The sequence below is a fragment of the Panthera uncia genome (assembly GCF_023721935.1).
Source record: "Panthera uncia isolate 11264 chromosome C1 unlocalized genomic scaffold, Puncia_PCG_1.0 HiC_scaffold_4, whole genome shotgun sequence".
Lineage (NCBI taxonomy): Eukaryota > Metazoa > Chordata > Mammalia > Carnivora > Felidae > Panthera > Panthera uncia.
The window spans coordinates 3,785,648-3,809,541 of NW_026057585.1; the positions used below are offsets into that span (position 1 = coordinate 3,785,648).

Genomic DNA, 23,894 nt, shown 5'->3' on the forward strand with positions numbered 1-23,894 from the left:
CCTCACACTAAAGAATCCCAGTGATCCCAATCAGCTGTCTCTTCTGAATGTGCCTCTGACTTTAAAGACCATGCAGTTCCTTGGGGAGTTTGGTCGAATGCAGCCTTCAGAGTGTGGCTCTTGTTTAGGACAGCAGAAGTGCCACAGTCTTACTTGAAGGAAAGCACACTGGTTTAGCTGAAGGCTTTGTGCTCATAGGATGGTGGGTGGGGGAATTTTCCTCTTCTCTCCCCAAATGGAAAAAAAGAAGCAGTCTAATCTTTCCGAAGATAACGTGGATATCAGTATGGAAAGCATCCACACTGTGGTACATGGAAGTTCGCCTCAGCTCTGCATACAGTTCAGTAATAGAAGGACATTCACCCTAAAGCAATTTCTATGTCCTAGAGGTCTTTTTTGTTTTGTTTTGTTTTTTATCATAGATTTTGAACTAGGAAGAGAGTCCCTTCATTGTAAATTCCTAGAAAAAGATGTGTCGTTGTTACATTTTGTTATTCGTATCTTTATCGAATCATAACTTTATTGGCAATAGGGGAATGTCTGATTGTTTTCTAGTAACTTTAATTAAGCTGTGTTTCTCCACAAATATGTTTTAAATTACTATTTTTCAATAGAAGTTTAATGCTGCAACTTTGTTAAGTGACCTTTACTCAGAAACTCCATTCAATAACACTTCTCAGTACTATCCCCATCCATCACCACAAAAGTAATTTCATATGTTATTCCATGCATCAATTCAACAAGCTTTATCAGGAAATTGGTATTAAAAAAAGGGTTAAAATGTGTGTAGGTGTAATGATGAAAGATTGTGCAAGGTATATGGTGGGGATCCAAACATGTTGAATGGTCAGTTATAAGGGCGCTGAGACTTCCATGCACTGAGGAACTGTAGATTGGCAAAGAATAAAGCATCTAGAGCGGGTGGAGATAAGGTGGCTGTGTCTGAGAAAGGCCGGGACAATGCACAGCAAAACCATGTCTGCGTGGCAGGGGCAGTGCCGACATCCCACAAAGCAAGCCAAAGACACTCACTTGCCAGGTTCTAACTTTTTGCTTTATGTATTAAATTGTATTTATTAGAATTTGTAAATCAAAAAATTTAAGTGGATCTGTAAGTTTCAGTATATCAAGGAAGTTTTGGTATAATAATTCTTGTGGTAAAATGCTTTTGTGAAGAGAACATATCTGTTTCTTATAAAACAACTTTCCTCACATTTTTTCTTATAAATCCATTTTTCTTATAAATATGGTGGTAAAACAAGGTATAGATAGAAAACTGAAATAAGAAGTATGATGATAACCATTAAGCATTTATTGAATATTTACCATATGCCACACCCTTTGCAAAAACACTAATTCTGACAACAGCCTTGCGATGCATTATTGTCACAATTTTGTATGTAGGGAGCCTTTTAATTGAGACTCTGAGCATTTATAGGACTCATATACTTTTATAACAAAAGTTATACAGACTGCACATAAAGCTGTGTGATTCCTAGGACCACGCATACTCTTTAGACTATGATATGTCAAAGTGCTCAATAATGAGAGCCCATGCGGTTACCATCAGTGAGAAGGTATGTGTGAAGTACATTATCATCCCTCTGTAGACAGGTCACCGTTTTATGGAAGAGCTTAGACAAAAGACCATAAAGCAGGTACTTACATCCCCAGAGAGTCTTGTAGAGAAGGAGGTACTTTTGCCAAGTAACTGAATATCAAAACTGTATCAGCTTCCTGTTGTTTGACTAGCGATCTACAGTTTTTCCTTTAAGCAGTCAGTGAAACAATTCTTCAGCAGCACAGGATTTGGGGTGACTCAGACCTGAGTTGGATATTCAGCCCTTCCATTTACTAGCTGTATGATCTCAGGCAAGTTATTCATCTTCTCATGCATAAAATGAGGATAAGAAGAACTACCTCAAGGGACTGTTGTATTGATTAAATAAAATATAGATAAAGGCCCTGGCACAATCACTTACAGGTCATAATTCTCAATAAATGGAAACAATAAATGGAAACAATGAGGATGATGTGTTGGGGAGACTAGAAGATGTGTATGCTAGACCCCCCACCGTGGAGGAAACACATTTGGAGAGACAGAAATGAGTGTAAAAAGTTTAATATGGATATAAATGATAAATAACAGGTGTGGGTTTGTTTTGGGGTTTTTGGGGGTGTTTTGTTTTGTGTTGGTAATAGTGCTAACAATGTCAAAGGCAAAAAAGGCTGAAGGTTTTGGATTAAATGATGTGCAATTGCTTTCAGCTCAACTGCTCCATAATTTTAAATGAGTTGGACAGGTGGTAAGTGCTAGAGTAGCTCAGAGGATGGAGAGAAAATTGTCAGCCAGAATGGTCAGTAGTGTCTTATGGAGGAGGCAGATTTGATCTGGATCTTAACAATAAATAGGCTTTGGAGAATTAAGAGGATAGGCGACTTTTCAAGGAGGCATAATACCATTAAGCAGAAATGCAGTGGTGGTTCAGAGCAAGACACATTATTAGTGAATGCCCTAATCTAATTGTACACATAGTGTTTGAGAAGGAAAACTGCAGAAAATAAAACAGAGATCGTGCAGGGACTAAAAAGAGAGATGAATGAGTCTGGACTTAATCTTGAAGAGAGCAGGTGCTATCAAAGGATTATGAGCCAGAATGGCAAAAGCAAACCATTTTTTTTTTCCATGCCCCAGGTTTTCCTCAGCACCAGGAGAGGGTCTTGGATCCTGAATCGTGTAGCAGACTATGGATATCCCCTTGATGTGTTAGTCTCTTCTCGATTTAAACATTTTCTTTTGAATATCTGTGGTCAATCATTAGCAAACAATTTTTTGGAGAAAAAGATGAACCAAAGGTTTGACCATGAAATGTTTGGCCTAAAGCCTAAACACAGGTATGTTACCAGGATGGGGGTGGGACAGTAATAGCCAAGGCACAAGAACAAGGACTGTTGGCACAGGTTAACAGAACTACCCCTACCCATACATTAAGAAAACCCACAGATCTGTGGGGCACCTGGCTGGCTCAGTTGGAAGAGCATGCAACTCTTAATCTCAGGGTTGTGCGTTTGAGGCCCACATTGAGTGCAAAGATTCCTAAAAAGAAGAAAAAGAAAAAGAAAGAAAATCCACAGATCTGAGATCAGATTTGTATTTTGCCCTCATAGGAGTCCAAGATCTACTCATCTGTAATCTTCAAGCTATAACTCTCCTTGACCTTAACCATTTTATTATTTCCTCAGATACAACTTCTTTTTAATTTTTTTAAGGTTTCATTTTATTTTTGAGAGAGAGAGAGAGAGAGAGAGAGCAAGCAGGGGAGTGGCAGAGAGAGAGGGAGACCCAGAATCCAAAGCAGGTTCCAGGCTCTGAACTGTAAGCACAGAGCTGAACGCAGGGCATGAACTCACGAACCATGAGATCATGACCTGAGCTGAAGGTGGATGCTTAACCCACTGAGCCACCCAGGCACCCCACAAGTTGTTTTTACATGATGCCCAGTAAAAACAACAAAATGGGAGCAGAGGGCAGTGTTCATTCATTTATCCAACAAATACTGAACACGCGTAATGAGCCAAGCATTATACCGGGCATGAGAACACAGAGACTAAAGACCTAATAGTAATGCTAATACAAATAACAACACTTTATTTTTGAGGACTTTATAGAAGACAAGCACAGTGCTAGACTGGAGTTAAATACATTATCTCATTTAATCCTCATTACAACCCTAAAGGTTAGTACTATTTTTCATTTCCATTTTGCAGTTATAAAAATTGACACTTAGAGAAACTAATTTGTCTGAGGTCACACAATAAATGTCAGACTCTAAAAATGGATTTTACCTTAAATACTCTAAGGAGGAGACAGACAATAGAATATGATGAATGCATGGAGTGCTATGGGGTTATGAAGGATGGGAGTCCACACAGTCAAGGAGGTAGAGACTATGAAAGCATTTCTAGAAGCTGATTTTGAATGCTTTATTCCCTCCAATTTTTTTAATTTATTTTTTTTAAATTTATATCCAAGTTAGTTAGCATATGGTGCAACAATGATTTCAGGAGTAGATTCCTTAAGCCCCTCACCCATTTAGCCCATTCCCCTCCCACAACCCCTCCCACCACCCCTCCAGTAACCCTCTGTTTGTTCTCCATATTTAAGAGTCTCTTATGTTTTGTCCCCCTCCCTGTTTTTATATTATTTTTGCTTCCCTTCCCTCATGTTCATCTGTTTTGTATCTTAAAGTCCTCATATGAGTGAAGTCATATATTTGTCTTTCTCTGACTAATTTCACTTAGCATAATACCCTCTAGTTCCATCCACGTAGTTGCAAATGGCAAGATTTCATTCTTTTTGATTGCCAACTAATACTCCATTGTATATATATACTACATCTTCTTTATCCATTCATCCGTCAATGGACATTTGGGCTCTTTCCATACTTTGGCTATTGTTGATAGTGCTGCTATAAACATTGGGGTGCATGTGTCCCTTTGAAACAGCATACCCTTTGGGTAAATACCTTGTAGTGCAATTTCTGGGTCGTAGGGTAGTTCTATTTTTAGCTTTTTGAGGAACCTCCATACTGTTTTCCAGAGTGGCTGCACCAGTTTGCATTCCCACCAGCAGTGCAAAAGAGATCCTCTTTCTCCGCATCCTCGCCAACATCTGTTGTTGCCTGAGTTGTTAATGTTAGCCATTCTGACAGGTGTGAGGTGGTATCTCATTATAGTTTTTATTTGTATTTCCCTCATGATGAGTGATGTTGAGCATTTTTTCATGTGTCGGTTGGCCATCTGGATGTCTTCTTTGAAGAAGCATCTATTCATGTCTTTTGCCCATTTCTTCACTGGATTATTTGTTTTTTGGGTGTTGAGTTTGATATATTCCCTCCAATTTTTTATCATTTTAAATGCTCAGATTTACTTCCTACAAACAGTAAGTACAATGTGCACCCATACACCTTTCACTTAGATTCACCTGTTAGTAACAGTTTGCTATATTTGCTTTCTCTCTCTCCCTTTCTCTGAAGATAGGTAAATCCCATCTATCCATCTGATTATATCACATCCATCCATCCATCCATAGATGAATACTACATATTCTTTCCTGAACCATTTGAGAGTATGTTACAGCCACTCTAACACACTTTACCCTACATTCTTTAGCATATATTGCCTAAGAAATAGGGCATTCTCCTACATAAACATAATACAATGATCACATGGGAAGTTCAGCATTAATAAAATACTATTATCTAATGTATCACATTCAAATTTCCTAAATTGTCCCAATAATACTATTTATAGCTCTTTTATTTTTAAATCCAGGATCCTTTCGGGTATTACCCCACTGCATTTTTTTTTTAACTTTCAAGTTTTATTTATTATACCCCACACATTGACATTAGATTCCCAGGCTCCTCCCCACCCCCATTCATGTCTAAATATACAGCATTGCATATATATTTGTGCAACATTATATTAACATTAAAATAAATTATAACATTAAATTATATTAAAATAAAACATTAAACATTAAATTATATTTTAAATAGCAATTGATCATACCATGCTGCTCCTGAAATTCTTCCTACTTATACATTGTGTAAAACAATTGTTTCAGGTTCCTGCCTTTTTAAATAATTTTTAATTTAATTTTAATTAAAAATTTTTTGTTTTTGTTTTAATGTTGAGTCATAGACGTCCTTTCCATATTTTAGATTTTATTCTTTTATTGGATATGTCATTTATGAGTATTTCTTCCCATTCAGTAGGTTGCTTTTTAATTTTGTTGATGATTTCTTTCACTGCGCAAAAGTTTCTTATTTTGGTGTAGTCCCAAAACTTTATTTTTGCTTTTGTTTCCTTGCCTGTGAAACCTATCCAGAAAAATATTGCTAAGACTGTCAAAGAGATTAATGTCCATGTTTTCTACTACGACATTTATGGTTTCAGGTCTCACATTTAGGTCTTTAAGTTTATTTATGTTTATGATATAAGAAAGTGGTGCAGTTTCATTCTTTTGCATGTAGTTGTCCAAATTTCCCAGTACCATTTGTTGAAGAGACTGTCTCTTCCCCATTTCAGATTCTTGCCTCCTTTGTTACAGATTAATTGATCATGTAAGTGTGGGTTTGTTTTTTTTTTTAATTTTATTTTTTATTTTTTAAAATTTACATCCAAATTAGTTAGCATATAGTGCAACAATAATTTCAGGAGTAGATTCCTTAGTGCCCCTTACCCATTTATCCCCCCCACACAGCCCCTCCAGTAACCCGGTTTGTTCTCCATGTTTAAGAATCTCTTATGTTTTGTCCCCCTCCCTGTTTTTATATTATTTTTGCTTCCCTTTCCTTGTGTTCATCTGTTCTGTGTCTTAAAGTCCTTATATGTGTGAAGTGATATGATTTTTGTCTTTCTCTGACTAATTCCACTTAGCATAATACCCTCCAGTTCCATCCACATAGTTACAAATGGCAAGATTTCGTTCTTTTTGATTGCCGAGTAATACTCCATTGTATATATATACCACATCTTCTTTATCCATTCATCTGTCGATGGACATTTGGGCTCTTTCCATACTTTGGCTATTGTTGATAGTGCTGCTATAAACATGGGGGTGCATGTGTCCCTTCAAAACAGCACACCTCTATCCCATGGATAAAGGCCTAGTAGTGCAATTGCTGGGTTGTAGGGTAGTTCCATTTTTACTTTTTTGAGGAACTTCCATACTGTTTTCCAGAGTAGCTGCACCAGCTTGCATTCCCATTACCCCATTGCATTTTATTGTCATATCTCTTTAATCTCTTCAATTGAAATAATTCACCATTTTTTGACATAGATTTTTTTTAAAAGAATCGAGCCACTTGTTTTATAAAAAGTCTCAAAATTTGGGCTTGCATAGTTGTTCTACCTTTACTATATTCAAGGGAAACATTTTTGCTACAAATATTTACAGGTTTTGCCTTCTTGGTAGATCACATCAGGAGCCACATGACGTATTAATGATGTTAAATTTGATGCCTTGAATAAGGTGGCACATACCAGGTTTCTCCTTTGTAAAGATTTTCTTCCTTTGAAATTAATCAGTTGGGTGATAGTTTGAGACTACGTTCTTCAACAACTTTTCACTCATTTATTTCACCCAATTATGGAAATTGTAGCATCCATGACTTCAGTGATTACAAAATGAATTGGGGTTTTAGAACAATAAGACATAGTCAAGCAAATAGGGTAAGGAAGTAGCATTCTAAGTACAAGGTCTTAGAATAATGAAAAATACATTTTGCTCTTGGACTTGCACGTAGCCTGGTTTGGCTGGACTATAATAAAATGGCAAAGATCAAAGAGTGATTGAGTACCTCTCCAGCCTCACTGAACAGGTACATTAAAACCTGTGTATCCTCTGCTAAATAAAACTTTTGAATCGAAGACAGTCCAGAGTCATTGAAAGATTTTAAACAAGTGAGTAACCTAATAATAAATACATTTTGGAACAACTACTCCGAAAATGATGTAGAAGATAACTGAAGGGGAATGGAGAAGGAGGCCCTTGTAACAGTCCAGGTAACACAGAGAATAGATAAAACTATTCTGAGGATATTAAGAGGAGAAAGGGAAAGCCCATGTGAACAGGTAGAAGACTCACAGTTTTATGGCTTGGAAAACTATGTGGATTGTGGTACTATTTGTGAAAAAGAATAAGTTTGGAGAGAAAGATAAATGCTGTTTCTAGGAAATATTACTTAACAGGCAGGCCCAGGGGATCCCAAGGGAATTAATAAAAAAAAAAAAAACATTTTGATATAAAATTTCAAATCCTAGACTGTATGTAACCTTGGGCAAGCCACTTAACTTCTTTAGGCCTCAATTTCCTCATCTCTAAAACCTGGATAATGACACCTGTGCTGGGTCTTTCACTGAGTTTATGTAAGACTCAAATAAATGAGTGTATATATAATCCATTTACAAATTGCTAAATACATGTAATTCATTATACAGCTTGCAAAATGATGGTCTAATTCTAGCTCGTGGTGGTTTGAAAGTGGAAATGAGACTCAAAAGAATGCTGATAGTCCAGTCTTACAGACCTATTGATATATGGATAGAAACTATAGGCCTGTGGCCATTTCATATTACTATTCCTTGAGCAACCATAGATACACTCTTCAAATAAGACCATTTTTCTTTTACTTCTCCAACATCTTCTCTTTCAGTGCCATCTAGGGCCCAACTTCTGCTCTGAGATCCAGATCTGTTCCAAGCTGGTATATGTTAGACCTTTCCCACATTTCATGGATAGACCAAGAGAGAGACCATTGACATATTGTTTAACTACTTCCATCAAAGTAGAATTTTACTTACATGTTACTAACATTCTATCTCTCATTTCTCCTTTTGATCTTTATCACCACTCACAGAGCTCTGAGTCAGCATCCAACAGTGAATGATGAACTGCCAAATCGTATAATTTCTGGCTTGGTGAAGGTGAAAGGAAATGTGAAGGAGTTCACAGAGACAGCCGCCCTATTTGAAGATGGCTCCAGGGAGGATGACATTGATGCTGTTATCTTTGCCACAGGCTATACTTTTGCCTTTCCTTTTCTTGAAGATTCTGTTCAAGTAGTCAAAAACAAGATATCCCTATATAAAAATGTCTTCCCTCCTAACCTGGAAAAGCCAACTCTTGCAATCATAGGCTTGATCCAGCCTTTGGGTGCCATTATGCCGATTTCAGAGCTCCAAGGACGCTGGGTCACTCAAGTATTTAAAGGTAAGTGACCAGACAAGTTGACTAATTACTTAATGGTATGTTTAATTATGTTTATGTTCTTGCTTTTAAATAGGTAGAAAGTATGTATGACTGTAATAGTGCCTGGCATAAAATTAGTGCTCAAAAATTATTCTTGAGTGAATATAAAGTAATAATTTATAACCATAGACATATATTGGAATCCCCTGGAAAATCTTGCCCAAAATAGGCATGCTTTGCCTGGTGATGTTTATTTTAAAAGTCTGGGGTAGGCCAGACATAGATCGCTAAGAAAGTGTTCCTCAGTTGATTCCAATGTGCACTCCAGACTAGAATCCACTCATCTATATTTTAGACAACTGATATATATATATATTTGTGAAGCAAAAGTCATTATAGAGAAAAGCAAATACAGAAATGGTGTGATTGATTTCAGCCAAAAATTAAGACCTGGTTAAAGACTAGTCCAGAATGTATAAGATTCAACCTCTCAAATTCTTACTTTCCCCCTTTAACATCCCCTGTTTCAGTTTTGGCTAGGAGAACATGAGAAAAAACTTTAGGATTTGGGATAGTAGGCTCAACATGAATCAGGAGAATGATATGGCTTCTAAACGGCCTAATTATATCTAGCATCATTAAAGAATTGTAATATCCTATAATTTACAACTATTCTTCTCTAAACTGGTCAGCCCATACCCAAAGACATATTTTACAAGTGAAACTGGAGTGCATGAAAAGGAGAGAGACAAGAATGGTTCAGGGATTTGAAAATGCACCTACCATTTGAAGTACAACTGAAGGAGCTGGAGAGGTTTACCTACAGAAGATTCAGGAGAGACAGAAGAGTTCCCTTCAAATATTTCAAGAATGTCCCATGCCAGGGGCAGCTGGGTGGCTCAGTAGGTTAAGCATCCAACTCTTGGTTTCAGCTCAGGTCATGATCTCACAGTTTGTGGGTTCGAGCCCCACATCGGGCTCTGTGCTATCAGCACAGAGGGATTTTCTCTCTCTCTCTCTCTCTCTCTCTCTCTCTCTCTCTCTCTCTGCACCACCCCATGCTCTCTCTCTCCCTCTCTCTCAAAATAAACATTAAAAAAAAAAAAAGAGAATGCCCATGGCAGAAGGATTTGATTTGCTCAGTATCACTTCAAAGGGTTCACCAAAGGAGTGAAACTTTTAGGGCTGTGCAAAATCAGTGTAAAATTAAAAACAACTACGCCAACTGTTTTTTGTCAGCTGTTGCCATTTCAAGATGAAATGGGCTGCCTCTGAAATTGTGAAAAATCCAAACAGAAGAGGAAAGCCTTATCTTTCATAGGACTTTAGTCATAAAATGGGATCAAGAGTTCATTTTTACTTCCTTCTCTCTGTGGTAAAGCCTGTTTGTTACTAAGAGTACAAATGTACCCTGCCCTTTATTTTGCTCTTTATTTTTCACATACTTTTGGGGCCATTTATCATTTCCTTATGTCCATATTTCATTTCCCAATTGGAAGATGGAGGAGGAAGATATTGATTGGAAGACAGAATCAGAGAAATCTCTCCCAAAGAGATAGAATAGAGTAAGTTACTGTCCTTAATGGCATCATATTGTGGTGGTGATAGGGGAAGGTGATCCAGTGAATTGTAACCTACTCGAGTACAAAAAATTATTTTGTATTTCTTTGAATTCGCCATGGCATAGTAATTGTTAATAGGATTATTGTTGTCAGTGAGGTAATCTTACACTTAAAATTTTGATTTTTCTCTTTAGGGCTAAAGACATTGCCCTCACAAAGCAAAATGAAAGCAGAGATAGCTAAGACTCAAGAGCAAATGGCAAAAAGGTAAGAGAGTGTGTGGTAATTTCCTTCTTAGTTCTTAATTAGAGCAACATTGGACTATGTTTATCTTCCTCGTGTTATTTTAAGGATTTAGATTATATTTTTTTTATTTTTTTAATGTCTATTAATTTTTGAGAGACAGAGACAAAGCACAAGTGGGGGAGGGACAGAGAGAGAAGGAGACACAATCTGAAACAGGCTCCAGGCTCCGAGCTGTCAGCACAGAGCCTGATGTGGGGCTCAAACTCATGAACTGTGAAATCATGACCTGAGCCGAAGTCAGATGCTTAACTGACTGAACCACCCAGGTGGTCCAGGATTTAGATTATATTTTGAAGGGAAGGGAAATGATAGTTTGTGTGGCAATAAAATTGGGAAATAGCACCAAATGGTTTGAATATGCATGGAAAAGAACAGAAAGGCATTTAAAATCCTACGATTAGAACCTGAAAGAAAGATAGGAAAAAGCACATGGAGGGAAAATCAGGTATATTAATTTTGGCAGGATTACTTGAAATGCTAGTGGAGCTGCCAGACAAAGGAAGAGGGTCAATGATTTAATGGGAAGAAGATATGGCCCAGTCACAAATCTGTAGGTATATCTACAAATCAGCACAGGTGAGCACAGGGGTGGCTCAGTTGGTAGAATATCAGACTCTTGATCTCTGGGTCACGAGTTCAAGCCCCACACTGGGCATAGAGACTCCTTAAAGAAAAACAAAAAAACCAACCAGCATAGGCTACCTTGTCAACTGTCATCATGTAACAGCACCCTCAGGTCACAGCAGCTCATGGTGTGAACAGTCTTTGTGATTTGGGAAGGTGATAACATCAGCTAGTTGCTTAGTGCTTGGGCCAACATGGTAATTTAGCCATCTGAATTTCGGAACTTGAGTTTATACACTAGGTGATTTTTATCTGGACAAAGTGGAAGTTGATGGTAAGTTCCTAAATTTTTGTGCAAAAGTTAGGGGTATAATCATTCCAGGCCCAAAGAGGTGGTTTTCTTTCATTGATTTTACTAGCATAACTCTCCCCTGTCTGGGAAGAGGAGAAAGTTTTTAATTAACCCTGATAGCCTTTCCAGGTATTCTGCTGTTTTTCTCCTTTCACTGCCAGATTTCTACAATAAATATTCTACATTATATGCTCTAAATTCTCATTCTTTTCTTCCTCCTAAGCCTCCTGTATTGTAACTTCTATCCTTCTGCAACTGTTCTCTTGAAGGTCATCTATGACCAATTCCATTTTTCTTCTCACTGGTGAGTTTGGTGCTTGTAAATGTCTCTTCCTTCTTGGAGTGCTTTCTTTCCTTGCTTTTCTGGCAGTAAATATCCTATTTCAACTTCCCGCCTCTCTTTCCCCTGACTTATTTTTGTCTAACTACCTTTTGACTGTGAGCAGTCCCCAAAGATACAATTTAACGTTTATCGTTTTATCGAGGGTCAACTGTGTATGCACACTACGTGTTTTATATGCATGGCTTCATTTAATCCTCCCAACAACCCTACAAGGCTGGTACAAGTGAATCCCTTTTGATAAACCTTTATGAATACTCAGCTCTTGACCCACCACTGAAGGATAAATGTATGCCTACAGACCCTTCAGCCAACATAACATCCATAAGGGGAAGCTCTCAAATTCTTTCCTGTCTTCACTTCTCTTTGAAACTAGTCCCATTTCAGGAAATTGCTATTTGACCATCTGTCAGTTCCTCTGAAATTCTATCTCACTAATTCTACCTCAAATTTATTTTCTATCATTTTTTTCCTGTCCCTGTTTTTGGATTCCTCAAGCAATCCCATCTAATCTCAATTAGTTTGACTGGGTTTTTCTCTTCCTTCCTTTCTGTCCTACTCTTCTTTGTTTTATTTTCATTATAGGAAGAAAAGTTACCAGTGAGCTCTCTAAATCCCACTCCTGCCACAAGTATCTGTTACCACATTTTCCCTCTAAAAAGTTCTAGCTCTTCAAATCTGCACTTGGTGTAATGCCTCCACCTGGCTCTGTTTGGACGTCCACTACCTCTTGTGGGATAAGTCATCCCCCCACTCCTTTCAGGATTCCAAATTAGCACTGGCCCAGGGAAGTCCTGCTCTGTGGACTCCACTACCACTGCCTCATAAAACAATTGAGGATCCCAAATTTGAGAATTTTTTGTGGTGAGTTTTCTCATAACATCAGTCTTCTCTGAATCTGCTATATTTGCCTCTCTCTATCCATCTTTGTTTTCCACAACATGCCTCTTCTACTGTAGGTAGCACCCACAGATATTCTATGCTCATATTCCACACTCATTCCTGCTTTATTCCTTTACTCTGCTGCTCCCCTGACTTGTAACACTTTGCTGTTTGCTAGCAGATATGTCTTCCACATCTTTCAAGGACATACTGCTCTATTTTAACTACCCTCTTCTAACATTTCTATTTAGCAATCTAAAACCACACAATATACCAAAAATCTTATATTCTCTTGTGCTTTATGTGTATCTATCTTCTATCTTCCAGTAGATTATAAGGTCCTTAAGGATAAAGACAATGTCTTTCCTTTCTTCTTTGTTTTCTACAGCTCCTAGCCAAATACGGAGCCAATAACAGGCAATCAGAAAGCACTGATTAATTGACTGAATTATTGACAGGCCATGGCTTCTGTCTTCTCTGCTTCAGGTATGTGGAGAGCCAACGCCATACCATTCAGGGAGACTATATAGATACCATGGAAGAGCTGGCTGATCTGGTGGGTGTCAGGCCCAGTCTGCTGTCTCTGGCCTTCACTGACCCCAAATTGGCAATACAGATCATCTGGGGACCCTGCACTCCAATCCAGTATCGTCTGCAAGGCCCTGGAAAATGGGATGGAGCCCGAAAAGCTATCCTCACCACAGAAGATCGTATCAGGAAGCCACTGATGACAAGAGTTATCGAACACACTAATTCCACGACTTCAACAATAACAATGGCTAAGTGTATGCTGGCTGTTGTTTTCTTTGCTATAATTGTGACCTACTTTTAGCTGTCCCATTTGTCATTGCCCCAGTTTTCTTTGGAAAGCTGCATCTAGAGATGCCTTCAGAATCTGATGAGATTGAACAGCTCTCGGCTTCACATTGTTCAGGAATCTACTTTTCTCTTGCCAAAGCATTAATCTTCTTTCCTCTTTTCCCTACAGTGAGACTCTAGCTTTTCATTCATATTGATTTCCCTCCCGTCCTCTTGTGACCCACCACTTTTTCCTTTCAATAACCCCTGGACTATGAGCTCAAGTATCCTTTCAGTCATCTTTGTAAGTCCTTAGCAGACTTCTTGACATGTGGTATGTGCTTAATAAATGTTGTCAATATTATGGTGGGGAGAAGTCAATATCTGTATACTGGGTGACTGCATGGAACTCTGCTGCTGATAGGATTTGATATTCTATTAGAAGTTCAATCTTGGAGCACCTGGGTGGCTCAGTCGGTTCAGTGTCCAACTCTTGATTTCAGCTCAGGTCATGAACCCAGGGTTGTAAGATCAAGCCCAGTGTCAGGCTCCATGCTGAGCGTGAAGCCTGTTTAAGATCTCTCTCTCCCTGTGCCCCTCTGTTGAGTGTGCTCTTGCTCTCTCTCTCTCTCTCTCTCTCTCTCTAAGGAAAAAAAAAATAGCTCAATGTTTTGTTTTTAATACTGTAACTAAATGTAGGTTTCCTGAGAGATCAGAGAATTAATGGTCTTATATTCATCTAAGATAAGATATATAGACACTTAAAACATTTTATTTCACTAGTGATTCACTAGTGTGTCTGATACCTCGTCCTTTTTACTCTTTTCCCCTAAGCAATCTCTCTTTATTTTCTCAATGAAGAAACTACCTTCAACTTTCTATGCTCAGGGGTCATCCTAATAATCCAGCATCTGTGAATAGATTTGACTTGGCTGAAAAACTTGGGATTTTAAGTTAGCTGTCTGATCTTCTTTTGATCTCTTAGTTCCCATATTAGGATCCAACAAGACTTTGCCTTAGAAAATGTGATCCATAGCTGCCAACTTTTGTGGTATGGCCTACAAATGTCATTTGTCTCCCCTCACTCCTACTTTCTCCTCTCCACTCCCTCACACACACAGAGTCTAAGTAGTCAATATTCAAAGAGGTTATTTATGTATTAAAACATGATTGATACTAACTAAATACAGGGGCAGTCTGCTTAAAACAGTTCTCTTAGGGGCGCCTGGGTGGCTCAGTCGGTTGAGTGTCTGACTTCGGCTCAGGTCATGATCTCACAGCTCGTGAGTTTGAGCCCCGCATCAGGCTCTGTGCTGACAGCTCAGAGCCTGGAGCCTGCTTCTGCTTCTGTGTCTCCCTCTCTCTCTGCCCCTAACCCACTCGCATTCTGTCTCTGTCTCTCTCAAAAATAAAATAAACATTAAAAAAAACTTAAAAAAAAAACAGTTCTCTTAATGGCATACAATGTAGTTCTGAAAAGCAGCAAATGAAAAGCAGAGACTCCCGTTTATGTCCCAGGACTGCTGTTGATCCTGTTTTCTCATTTGTAGAAGCTCTATTCTGTTCTTGTCTCACAGAGTTAAACAAGCGTTAGCTATTGGGCACACCAAATTTCATCAACAATGGGACTAGATGTACCAGCCAGGTTTGTATTCATAAATAAGCTGTCATGCAATACATTTTCACATTGCTGCCTGTCATATAACCAAAGGACAAATCTGAACAGCTAAAGAAACATTAGAAATCATTATTTCCCAATGTAAATGCACATAAGAGAACCAGAAATGTAAGAACTACAACTTGCTCCTAATCATTTAACTATTTGCTCATTTGACTATTTGCTGTTTAACTATTGGCCTAATTTACAGGTAGAAATGTCTTTTGAAAATTAGAGAACAAAGAAATGGTATTACTTCTTAGGTCTTTTTCCTTCCCTAAAATTTGTGATACTGGTGATTTATCATCTTTTAAAAATGGACTCAATATCTTACAATCTGCAGATTATTCTAGTCCAAAAGTAAAGGTTGCTTACTTCTTTTTCATTTCCTTCTTTTAACATATAAATTTGCCTTTTTTAACATGTAAGCTTATTGAATGAACAGCCCTTTGATAATGTAATTACCAGTTATCAGCAATAAGTACCCCAATTTCCTCTTTAAATAAAAGTATGTAATTATAACTTCATTGACTCTCTCATTTTATTTATAATATGCAAGGTTACAGAAAAAATCATTGGTTAACTTGTAAACCAAGCTAAAAGTAAGATATGAATAGGAAACCAAACTAAAAACAACTCCAGATACAAAGCCCTCACTGCTGATGAATGTGTACTAATATTCATCACTTTACCATCCTTTGCTTTTGTAATTATGTTGAAAGGTTATATCACTTTCCCATTATATCACTTTCCCATCATATTACACACACACACACACACACACACACACACACACACACAGAGTCTTATTATGCCAAGAAAGTAAGAAAGTGCTCAAAAAACAAACTGATGGGGGTATGTCAAAGGGATACAGAAGCCAACCTAAAGTGGTCTCAATGGCCAAAGGTAGAACAATCTGAGCCACAAAACAGATGACCTAATATTGGATTATAATAAAGTATAAAAAATATCAATGAATCCATACAGATATATATAAATGAGTAATTTAATAAGTGGAGTAGAACAGACAAATTTCCCATACAGAAGAATTCTAAACAATTTATATAAATATTCTACCCTCAAGGAAATGGGGCACAACTCCCCACTCCTTAAGTATAGGCTACAGAGAGTATATTCCTTCCAAAGAGAACAGTATGGAAAGGGGAAAAAAAATAACATTACAGTGGAGAGATCTGACAAACACTGCCTCAGGTGCATGATCAAAATGAACATAACCAGTGAGTCATGTTGATAGTCATGCAGCCTTAATATGTGATGACAAGGGTACTTTATCCCTGTGGTCTTCCTCCCCAAAAATGATAGCACCATCTAATCATAAGAAAACGTCAGACAAACCCAAGTTCAGGAATATCTTACAAAATAGCTAACCATGTTGAAACTATCAAGATCATCAAAAACAAGGAAAGTCTGAGAAATTGTCATAGTACAGAGGACCCTAAAGAGACCTGACATCTAAATGTAATGTATCTAAAAACAACTCAAGATACAAAGCCCTCATTGCTGATGAATGTGTACTAATATTCATCACTTTACCATCCTTTGCGTTTGTAATAATGTTGAAAGGTTATATCCCTTTCCCATTGTATCATTTGCATATAAGAACATTGGATAGGATCCTGGAACATACAAAGGACACCAAGTAAAAATTACAGAAATATCAGGCATGTGAGTGTGTTCTGGAGGTACCACTGCCAGCACCACCACCACCCAGAGCCTGAGCAGAGCCACAGCACAGCCACTGTGTAGGGGAGGGAGGGAGGAGGAGGCCCAGACCCAAGTGGGGGATAGATTCCCAGAAGTGGGATGACTGGATCAGAGGGTGTTTACTCTGTGTATAACAGTGTGTGTGTCACTGTAACTTCAGTGGTATTGAGTAGATTGTCAGGATTCAAACAGACCAGGTCATGTGTGAGTATAAGCTAGTGGTCCTTGGTTCAGGAGGCATGGGAAATCTGATCTCACAGTTCAGTTTGTTCCCAGAATTTTTGTTGAAAAATATGACCCAACAATAGAAGATTCCTCCAGAATTCTTCAGAAAGCAAGCTAAAGTAGATTGCCAACGGTGTATGCTTGAAATCCTGGACACAGCAGGACAGAGGAATTTATAGCAATGAGGGATTTGTGTATGAACAACGGCCAAAGGTTTGCACTAGCATATCCTATTACAGCTCAGTCCGTGTTTCATGACTTATAGGACCTGAAGGAACTGATTGTATGGGTTAAGGATGCAGAAGATGTCCAATGATTTTAGCTGGCAATAATGTGACCTGGAAGATGAGCAAGTAGTTGGCAAAGAACAGGGTCAGAATTTAGCCAGATGGTTAAAAAAAAAAAAAAAAAAAAGGAAAAAAGGGTTAGGAAGATGGTGGTATGACCATGCCTTTTTAGAATCTACTACAAAGTTAAAGATCAACATTAATAAGATCTTTTATGACCTGGTCAGACAGATAAATAGAAAAACACCAGTGGGGAGAGGCGCCTGGGTGGCCCAGTCAGCTAAGTGTTTGACTTCTGCTCAGGTCATGATCTCACAGCTTGTGAGTTTGAGTCCTGCTTCGGGCTCTGTGCTGACAGCTGGGAGTCTGGAGCCTGCTTCGGATTCTGTGTCTCCCTCTCGCTCTCTGCCCCTCCCCAACTCACACTCTGTCTCTCTCTGTCTCTTTCTCTAAAAAATAAACATCAAAAAAAAAATTTTTTTTTAAGAAAAAAGAAAAACACCAGTGGAAAAGAAGAAGCCCAAAAAGAAATACTGTCTGCCGCTTTAGACCCGCAGTAAGCAGCAGCTCTGGGCCAGATTACAGGAATGAACTGTGGCCTAACTGGGAAATACGAGCATTCCAGACTTCAGAAATTAAATCTGAAGAGGCTTCTCCTGTTTTATATATTAGGTGAAGAATTTAAATCTTGTATTGGGTTGCACAATTTCCCTGGAGAAAAAAAAAATTGCTCTCTGTATTATCACTTGGAAAATAATAGTATGTCTCCTTTGTAATAGCAGTTATAACAGATGTGAAAATAAATATACTTGACTCTAATATGATTACAAAAAAAGAGCATGGATGCATTTCAAATGTTAGATAGTACTACTGTAATCAAATGATTTCATATTGACCTCTTTATCATGATTCTTCCCTGTCCAGCACTAAAAAAGTTGAACCATTATACTTCATATCTGTAATGATACATATTATGAAATTTCCCCTCAAACCCATTGCACCAGATAACTTTTTGAGTCACTGGCTTCATTTTGTATTTAAAAAATTATGGGGGCACCTGGGTGGCTCAGTCCGTTAAGCATTCTATTTCAGCTCAGGTCATCATCTTACAGTTTGTGAGTTCGAGCGCCACATATAGGGCTCTGTGCTGACAGCTCAGCCTGCTTCGGATTCTACGTCTCCCTCTCTCTCTCTGCCCCTCCCCCACTCGTGGTCGGTCTCTCTCAAAACTAAATTATGAAATACCCTTGTCATTATATTCTAATTAAAATTGTGCATAATCTTTTGCAAAAGTGAGTCTTTTACAGGAAAAAAACTGGGATAACTGATTTCTATAGTTTTCAAAGCTAAAATATATAATAAATCAACTCTAATATTGCTTTTGGTATTTTACCATCAGATTAAATGACAGCTTTTATGAATGATTAAATTTTAGTACATTTTCAAAAAAACTAAAGAAATATTAATAAAGTATGGATTTTGGTTAATAAGAATGTACCATTATTGGTTTATTAGTTGTGACAAATATACCATAGTAATGGGAGATGTTAACAATAAAGGAAATTGGCTGTGGGGTATATAGGAACTCTACTATTTTTGCAACTTTTCTTAAATCTAAAATGATTCTAAAGTTTAAAAATTATTTAAAAAAATAAAGAAATACTTTTTTTTTTTTGGTTCAGGGCTTGACCCAGAGCCACATTGTAGTGAAACTTTCTCAGAGAGAGGAAGAATATTGGATAGTATCATTCATTTAAATTACTATGTTTTCCCTTAATTATATATTAAGTTGTTCTAATAAAGCATAATATAACTTACTTTAGCAATTTTGTTTTCTTTGCTGAATATAGACTACAATTGTAGAGAGGAGAAAACAGTGAAATAAGGTCAAAAGAGACCTCTTGAAATCACTTAGATAAGTTCTTTCCTGTAGCTGAGCAGATTGAGCTAATAGTCTCCACTAGCAAGATTTATGGTATATTAATGGTAAGTACATTCATAAATGAGATGATTTTGCTTAATACTGAGTCTGCGCCCCTGTTACTTTTGTCAATGGCAATATAATATACAATAGGATATAAACATCCTCCATACTGCTTACTTGGAATTTTCCGAAGTGCTGTGTTTTTCCATGCTTGTCTAAACATTCTTTTGCTGTACCCTCCTGTTGGTAAATTCTCCACTTGCCCTAATGGCTAGCACTTCTTTTACCCTCAAGATTCACTTCATCTGTTATCTTCCAGGAATCTCTCACTGATCTCCAATTTGAAACAGGTGACCTTTTGCACCCTTATCGTACCCGGTATGTTGCTTAATTTTATTTGGTGAATATTTTTGGCACCTATGTAATATCAATTGGTTCTTTCCCCTGTTTCCTCCTTGAACTACTAATTCTTTGGAGGAAGAGACTTTGTAATTACTCTGTATGTTCCCAGGGCTGCTTAAAACACAGTAAGACCTCAGTAAATTAGTAATTAATTGAATGAATAAATTCAACGTATTTTTTAAAATAGGAATGTTTTTAAAGGATTAAATAAAATTGTGAATATACCTCAATACACACATACATAAAAATAAAATAATAATACTTTTATTAAAAAGTGATTGAGGAGCTTAAGGATGCTTAACATGTTGAAATGTCTTTCAGTACCTTGACACTTTAAGAAACATTTTTTTAACACTTACTTATTTTTGAGAGACAGTGTGAGACAGAGCATGAGCACGGGAGGGGCCATTTCTCCCAAGAGTCCTGATTCCTCTTATTCAAGAATTATATTAGAACCCAAAAACTAGGTGCTAGGTGTGCTCATTGCTACTGGGATGTTTTTTCTAGGCCCTTCACAGGCCAGAACTTGAAAATACATGTGCATATACTAACACATGAATACACACATATTCATAATTATTTCTGTATTTGTCCATCTGTATCTATGAGTAAGGTAAACATGAATTCATATTGATGTCTTCAAATCTAACCCAGGATTTAGAGATGGACATGTACACTCCTCTCATCGTACAGATAGAAAATTTATAACTAGAAAGATAAAGATACTTATCCTAAGTCAAACAGTTCACAGTTAGCAGTCTCTTTGTACCAAATCAGTACTCATGTGGTGATACTATATACATGTGTGTATGTGTGTGTCTGTATATATATATATATATATATATATATATATATATGCTTATTAATTAAGATGCTAATCGAAATACTAATTCTTCAAATAATCTAAGTTTATACTTTTGGAAAAGGAAATTCTCAGTAAGTGTTTAGTCATAAGTATCACTATAGACATTTATGTGCCTTTAAGTGCCAGGTTTGGGGTCATACCTAGCTGGAGTCATGGTCACTCCTTTGAAGATGTCAAGGTTGTGAGCAACTGAAGAGCAGGGGGCACTTAGTACTAGGCCCTTGTCAAGTTCTAAAAAATGAATGAGGTACACATATCATTTTTGGAAATACTGGCTAAATATTTAACCTGAGCCTTGTTTATAAAATGAGATATGATTATTCATTCAGCTTACCCTCATGGGGCAGTTTTGAGATCACATGATATAATTCATATGCAAATTCTTTGGAATCTGAAAGAAAGAATTATGACAATATGGTGAGGAAAATTCTGGACCCTTTAATTTCGTTCCTCTTCCTTTGGGTGGACAGAATGTAAGAATATCACCACCATTTCTGGGCAGAATAAAATTATTTTAAAATAAAAAATAAGAAACCACAGAAGACCCCAAATAGGCAAAGGAATCTTGAGAAAGGTGAACAGAACTGGAGGTATATTCCTGATTTCAAACTACTATAATCAAAATAGTATGGTACATATATAAAAATAGATACACAGATCAAAGGAGAGAGTATAGGGCCACCTGGGTGACTCAGTTGGTTGGGCTTCCCACTTCAGCTCAGGTCATAACCTTGCAGTTCGTGAGTTTGAGCCCTGCATCAGGCTCTGTGCTGACAGCTCAGAGCCTGGAGCCTGCTTTGGATTCTATGTTTCCCTCTCTCTCTGCCCCTCACCCTCTCATTCTCTCTCTCATTCTCTCTCTCTCTCTCTCTGCCTCTCCTTGGCTTACACTCTCTCTCAAAAATAAATAAAAACATTGAAAAAATTTTTAATTAAAAAAAAAAAAAAAAGGAAGAGAATAGAGTCCAGAAATAAACCCACCTATATACAGTCAACTAATCTTTGACAAGGGCACAAAGAACACAAAATTCTGAGAGAGTCTCTTTAATAAGTGGTACTGGGAAAACTGAATATCCACATACAAAAACAAAAACAAAAACAAAAAACCTCTACCTTATAACCTTATACCACTCACAAAAACTAACTCAAAGTGGATTAAAGATTTGAATTAAGACCTGAAACTATAAAACTCCTCAAAGAAAACATAGAGGGTAGACTCCCTGACTTTGGTCTTGGTGATATTTTTTGGACTGGACACCAACAGCAAAGGTAATAAAAGCAAAAATAAACAAGAGGAACTACATCAAACTAAAAAGTTTCTGCACAGCAAAGGAAGCCATCAACAATACGAAAAGGTGACCTTTGGAGTAGGAGAAAATATTTATCTGATATTGAACGATATATCTAATCTATCTGATAAGGGATTAATATCCAAAATATATAAGGAATTCAGACAATTTAACAGCAAGAAAACAATCCAACTAAAATATATGCAAAGGTCCTTAGGGTTCTGGTCACCAATTCCAACGTTGGCATACCAACAAACAATTCTCAGGACATGTGGGAAATCAAATAGCTATGTCCTGGTAAAGGAGATTATAGGCAACGTGTTACACTGCTTTCTGGCCATCTGAGAGGAGGGTTGAGGGGCTGATCCTTCCAACCCCTGGTATGGTTTAATCAGACGGGCAGGTGCCCAGCATGATCCTAATGGGAGAACACATGCCTATCCCCTTCCCCAAGTTATCAATTCATAAAGTCCTTTCCATGAATTATCACCTTGTATGTCTTTGAGTAAAACCTTGGCTAGTATAGTAGAACTGGGAGGTGGTGCAAAAGCCACTTGGCAGCTGTATGGACTTTAGAATATCAAGTGGGTTGCACAACACAGGCAATTCATAATCAAGATTTAGGTATTCTGATAGGAGTGGAAATGCTCCAGACCATTATATCATGCCCAAGCGGATCATAGGTTATTCCAACAGTGCTCTACTATTGCAGTTGCTGCCTGGTCCCGAGTCCCTGACATAAAAACAAAAACAGGTTTCTTTGCCACCATATGGCAGGGAGCCACTGAGCCTTAGGTTGATTTCGTGAATAGGTTACAACAGTATTTCCAGGCACATAGATAATGAAGAAACTGCTCAAGTTTTATTGCAGCAATTGGCCTATGAAAATGCTAATGCGGACTGGCAGGCCGCTCTCTCTGGCATACGTACTCAAGCCAAAGGTATCCCTGAATTCATTAGGGCGTGCCAAAATGTGGGAACTGAGACACATAGCACACAAATTCTTGCAGCTATTATGAGGCCGTCTCCAGCCTCTCATGCCTGCTTTAAATGTGGAAAACCAGGGCACATGCAAAAGGACGGTCACCAACGAACAGGGGACAAACCAGTAAGTTACCCAATAAAGATAGTCCCAGATGTAGAAAAGGAAAACACTGGGCAAATCAACGCCGATCTAAATTTGATAAGGAAGGAGGATCCCTCTTGGGAAACGAGGAAAAGGGCATCAGCTCCCATGCCCCCAGTCCCAAGTGGAGCAAAACCATACAGAACCCTGTTCCTCAGGTTTTCTTTTAATTTTTTTTTTTTAATGTTTATTTATTTTTGAGAGAGACAGAGACAGAATGCAAGTGGGTTAGGGGCAGAGAGAGAGGGAGACACAGAATCCGAAGCAGGCTTCAGGCTCTGAGCTGTCAGCACAGAGCCTGACACGGGGCTCGAACTCACGAGCTGTGAGATCATGAGCTGTGAGATCATGACCTGAGCTGAAGTCGGTCGCCTAACCAGCTGAGCCACACAGGCGCCCCTCAGGTTTTCTTAAACCAGGTCAAGGTTGGGTTACAGACTTGCAGGCAGCCACCACTGGAGATTAAGCTATTGATAAAATTTCCTTTCTCTGGTAATTTACTAAAACATTTGTAAACTTATGAAGACTCATGTCCTGCATGACTGTGATCTCTATCAGTTAACTGTTTGTTTTCTTTCCTTTGTTCTTGGGCAGCCAGGAGTGCCTGAGGAATGTCACACATGTCCTACCACAGGGGGAGGGAGGTGGGCAGGTGGGGTTGTGGGTGTTAGCTCGTGCTTTGCCCTCAGATTGTTTTTGGCTCCCTCATCAATATGATCCACCAATCCCACTTCTGGGTATATATCCAAAGGAAATGAAACCAGGATCTCAAATAGGTACCTGCACTCCCGTATTTGTTGCAGCATTATTTACAATTGCCAAGATATGGAAG

General features: G+C 38.0%; 1 protein-coding gene and 1 pseudogene across 1 annotated transcript in view; both read left to right on the forward strand.

Annotated features, from left to right (window-relative positions):
• Window positions 1-15,702, forward strand: part of FMO5 (flavin containing dimethylaniline monoxygenase 5) — a 34,845-nt gene extending 19,143 nt beyond the window's left edge. Inside the window, exons 5-8 of the mRNA XM_049618367.1 lie at window positions 2,696-2,895; window positions 8,427-8,779; window positions 10,515-10,587; window positions 13,251-15,702. Coding sequence (XP_049474324.1) covers window positions 2,696-2,895; window positions 8,427-8,779; window positions 10,515-10,587; window positions 13,251-13,596 — 972 coding nt within the window. The 3' untranslated portion in view covers window positions 13,597-15,702. The remainder of the gene's footprint in view (window positions 1-2,695; window positions 2,896-8,426; window positions 8,780-10,514; window positions 10,588-13,250) is intronic.
• Window positions 15,703-17,144: 1,442 nt separating this feature from the next.
• On the forward strand, window positions 17,145-18,103 carry LOC125913269 (ras-related protein Rap-1A-like; annotated as a pseudogene).
• Window positions 18,104-23,894: the final 5,791 nt, after the last annotated feature.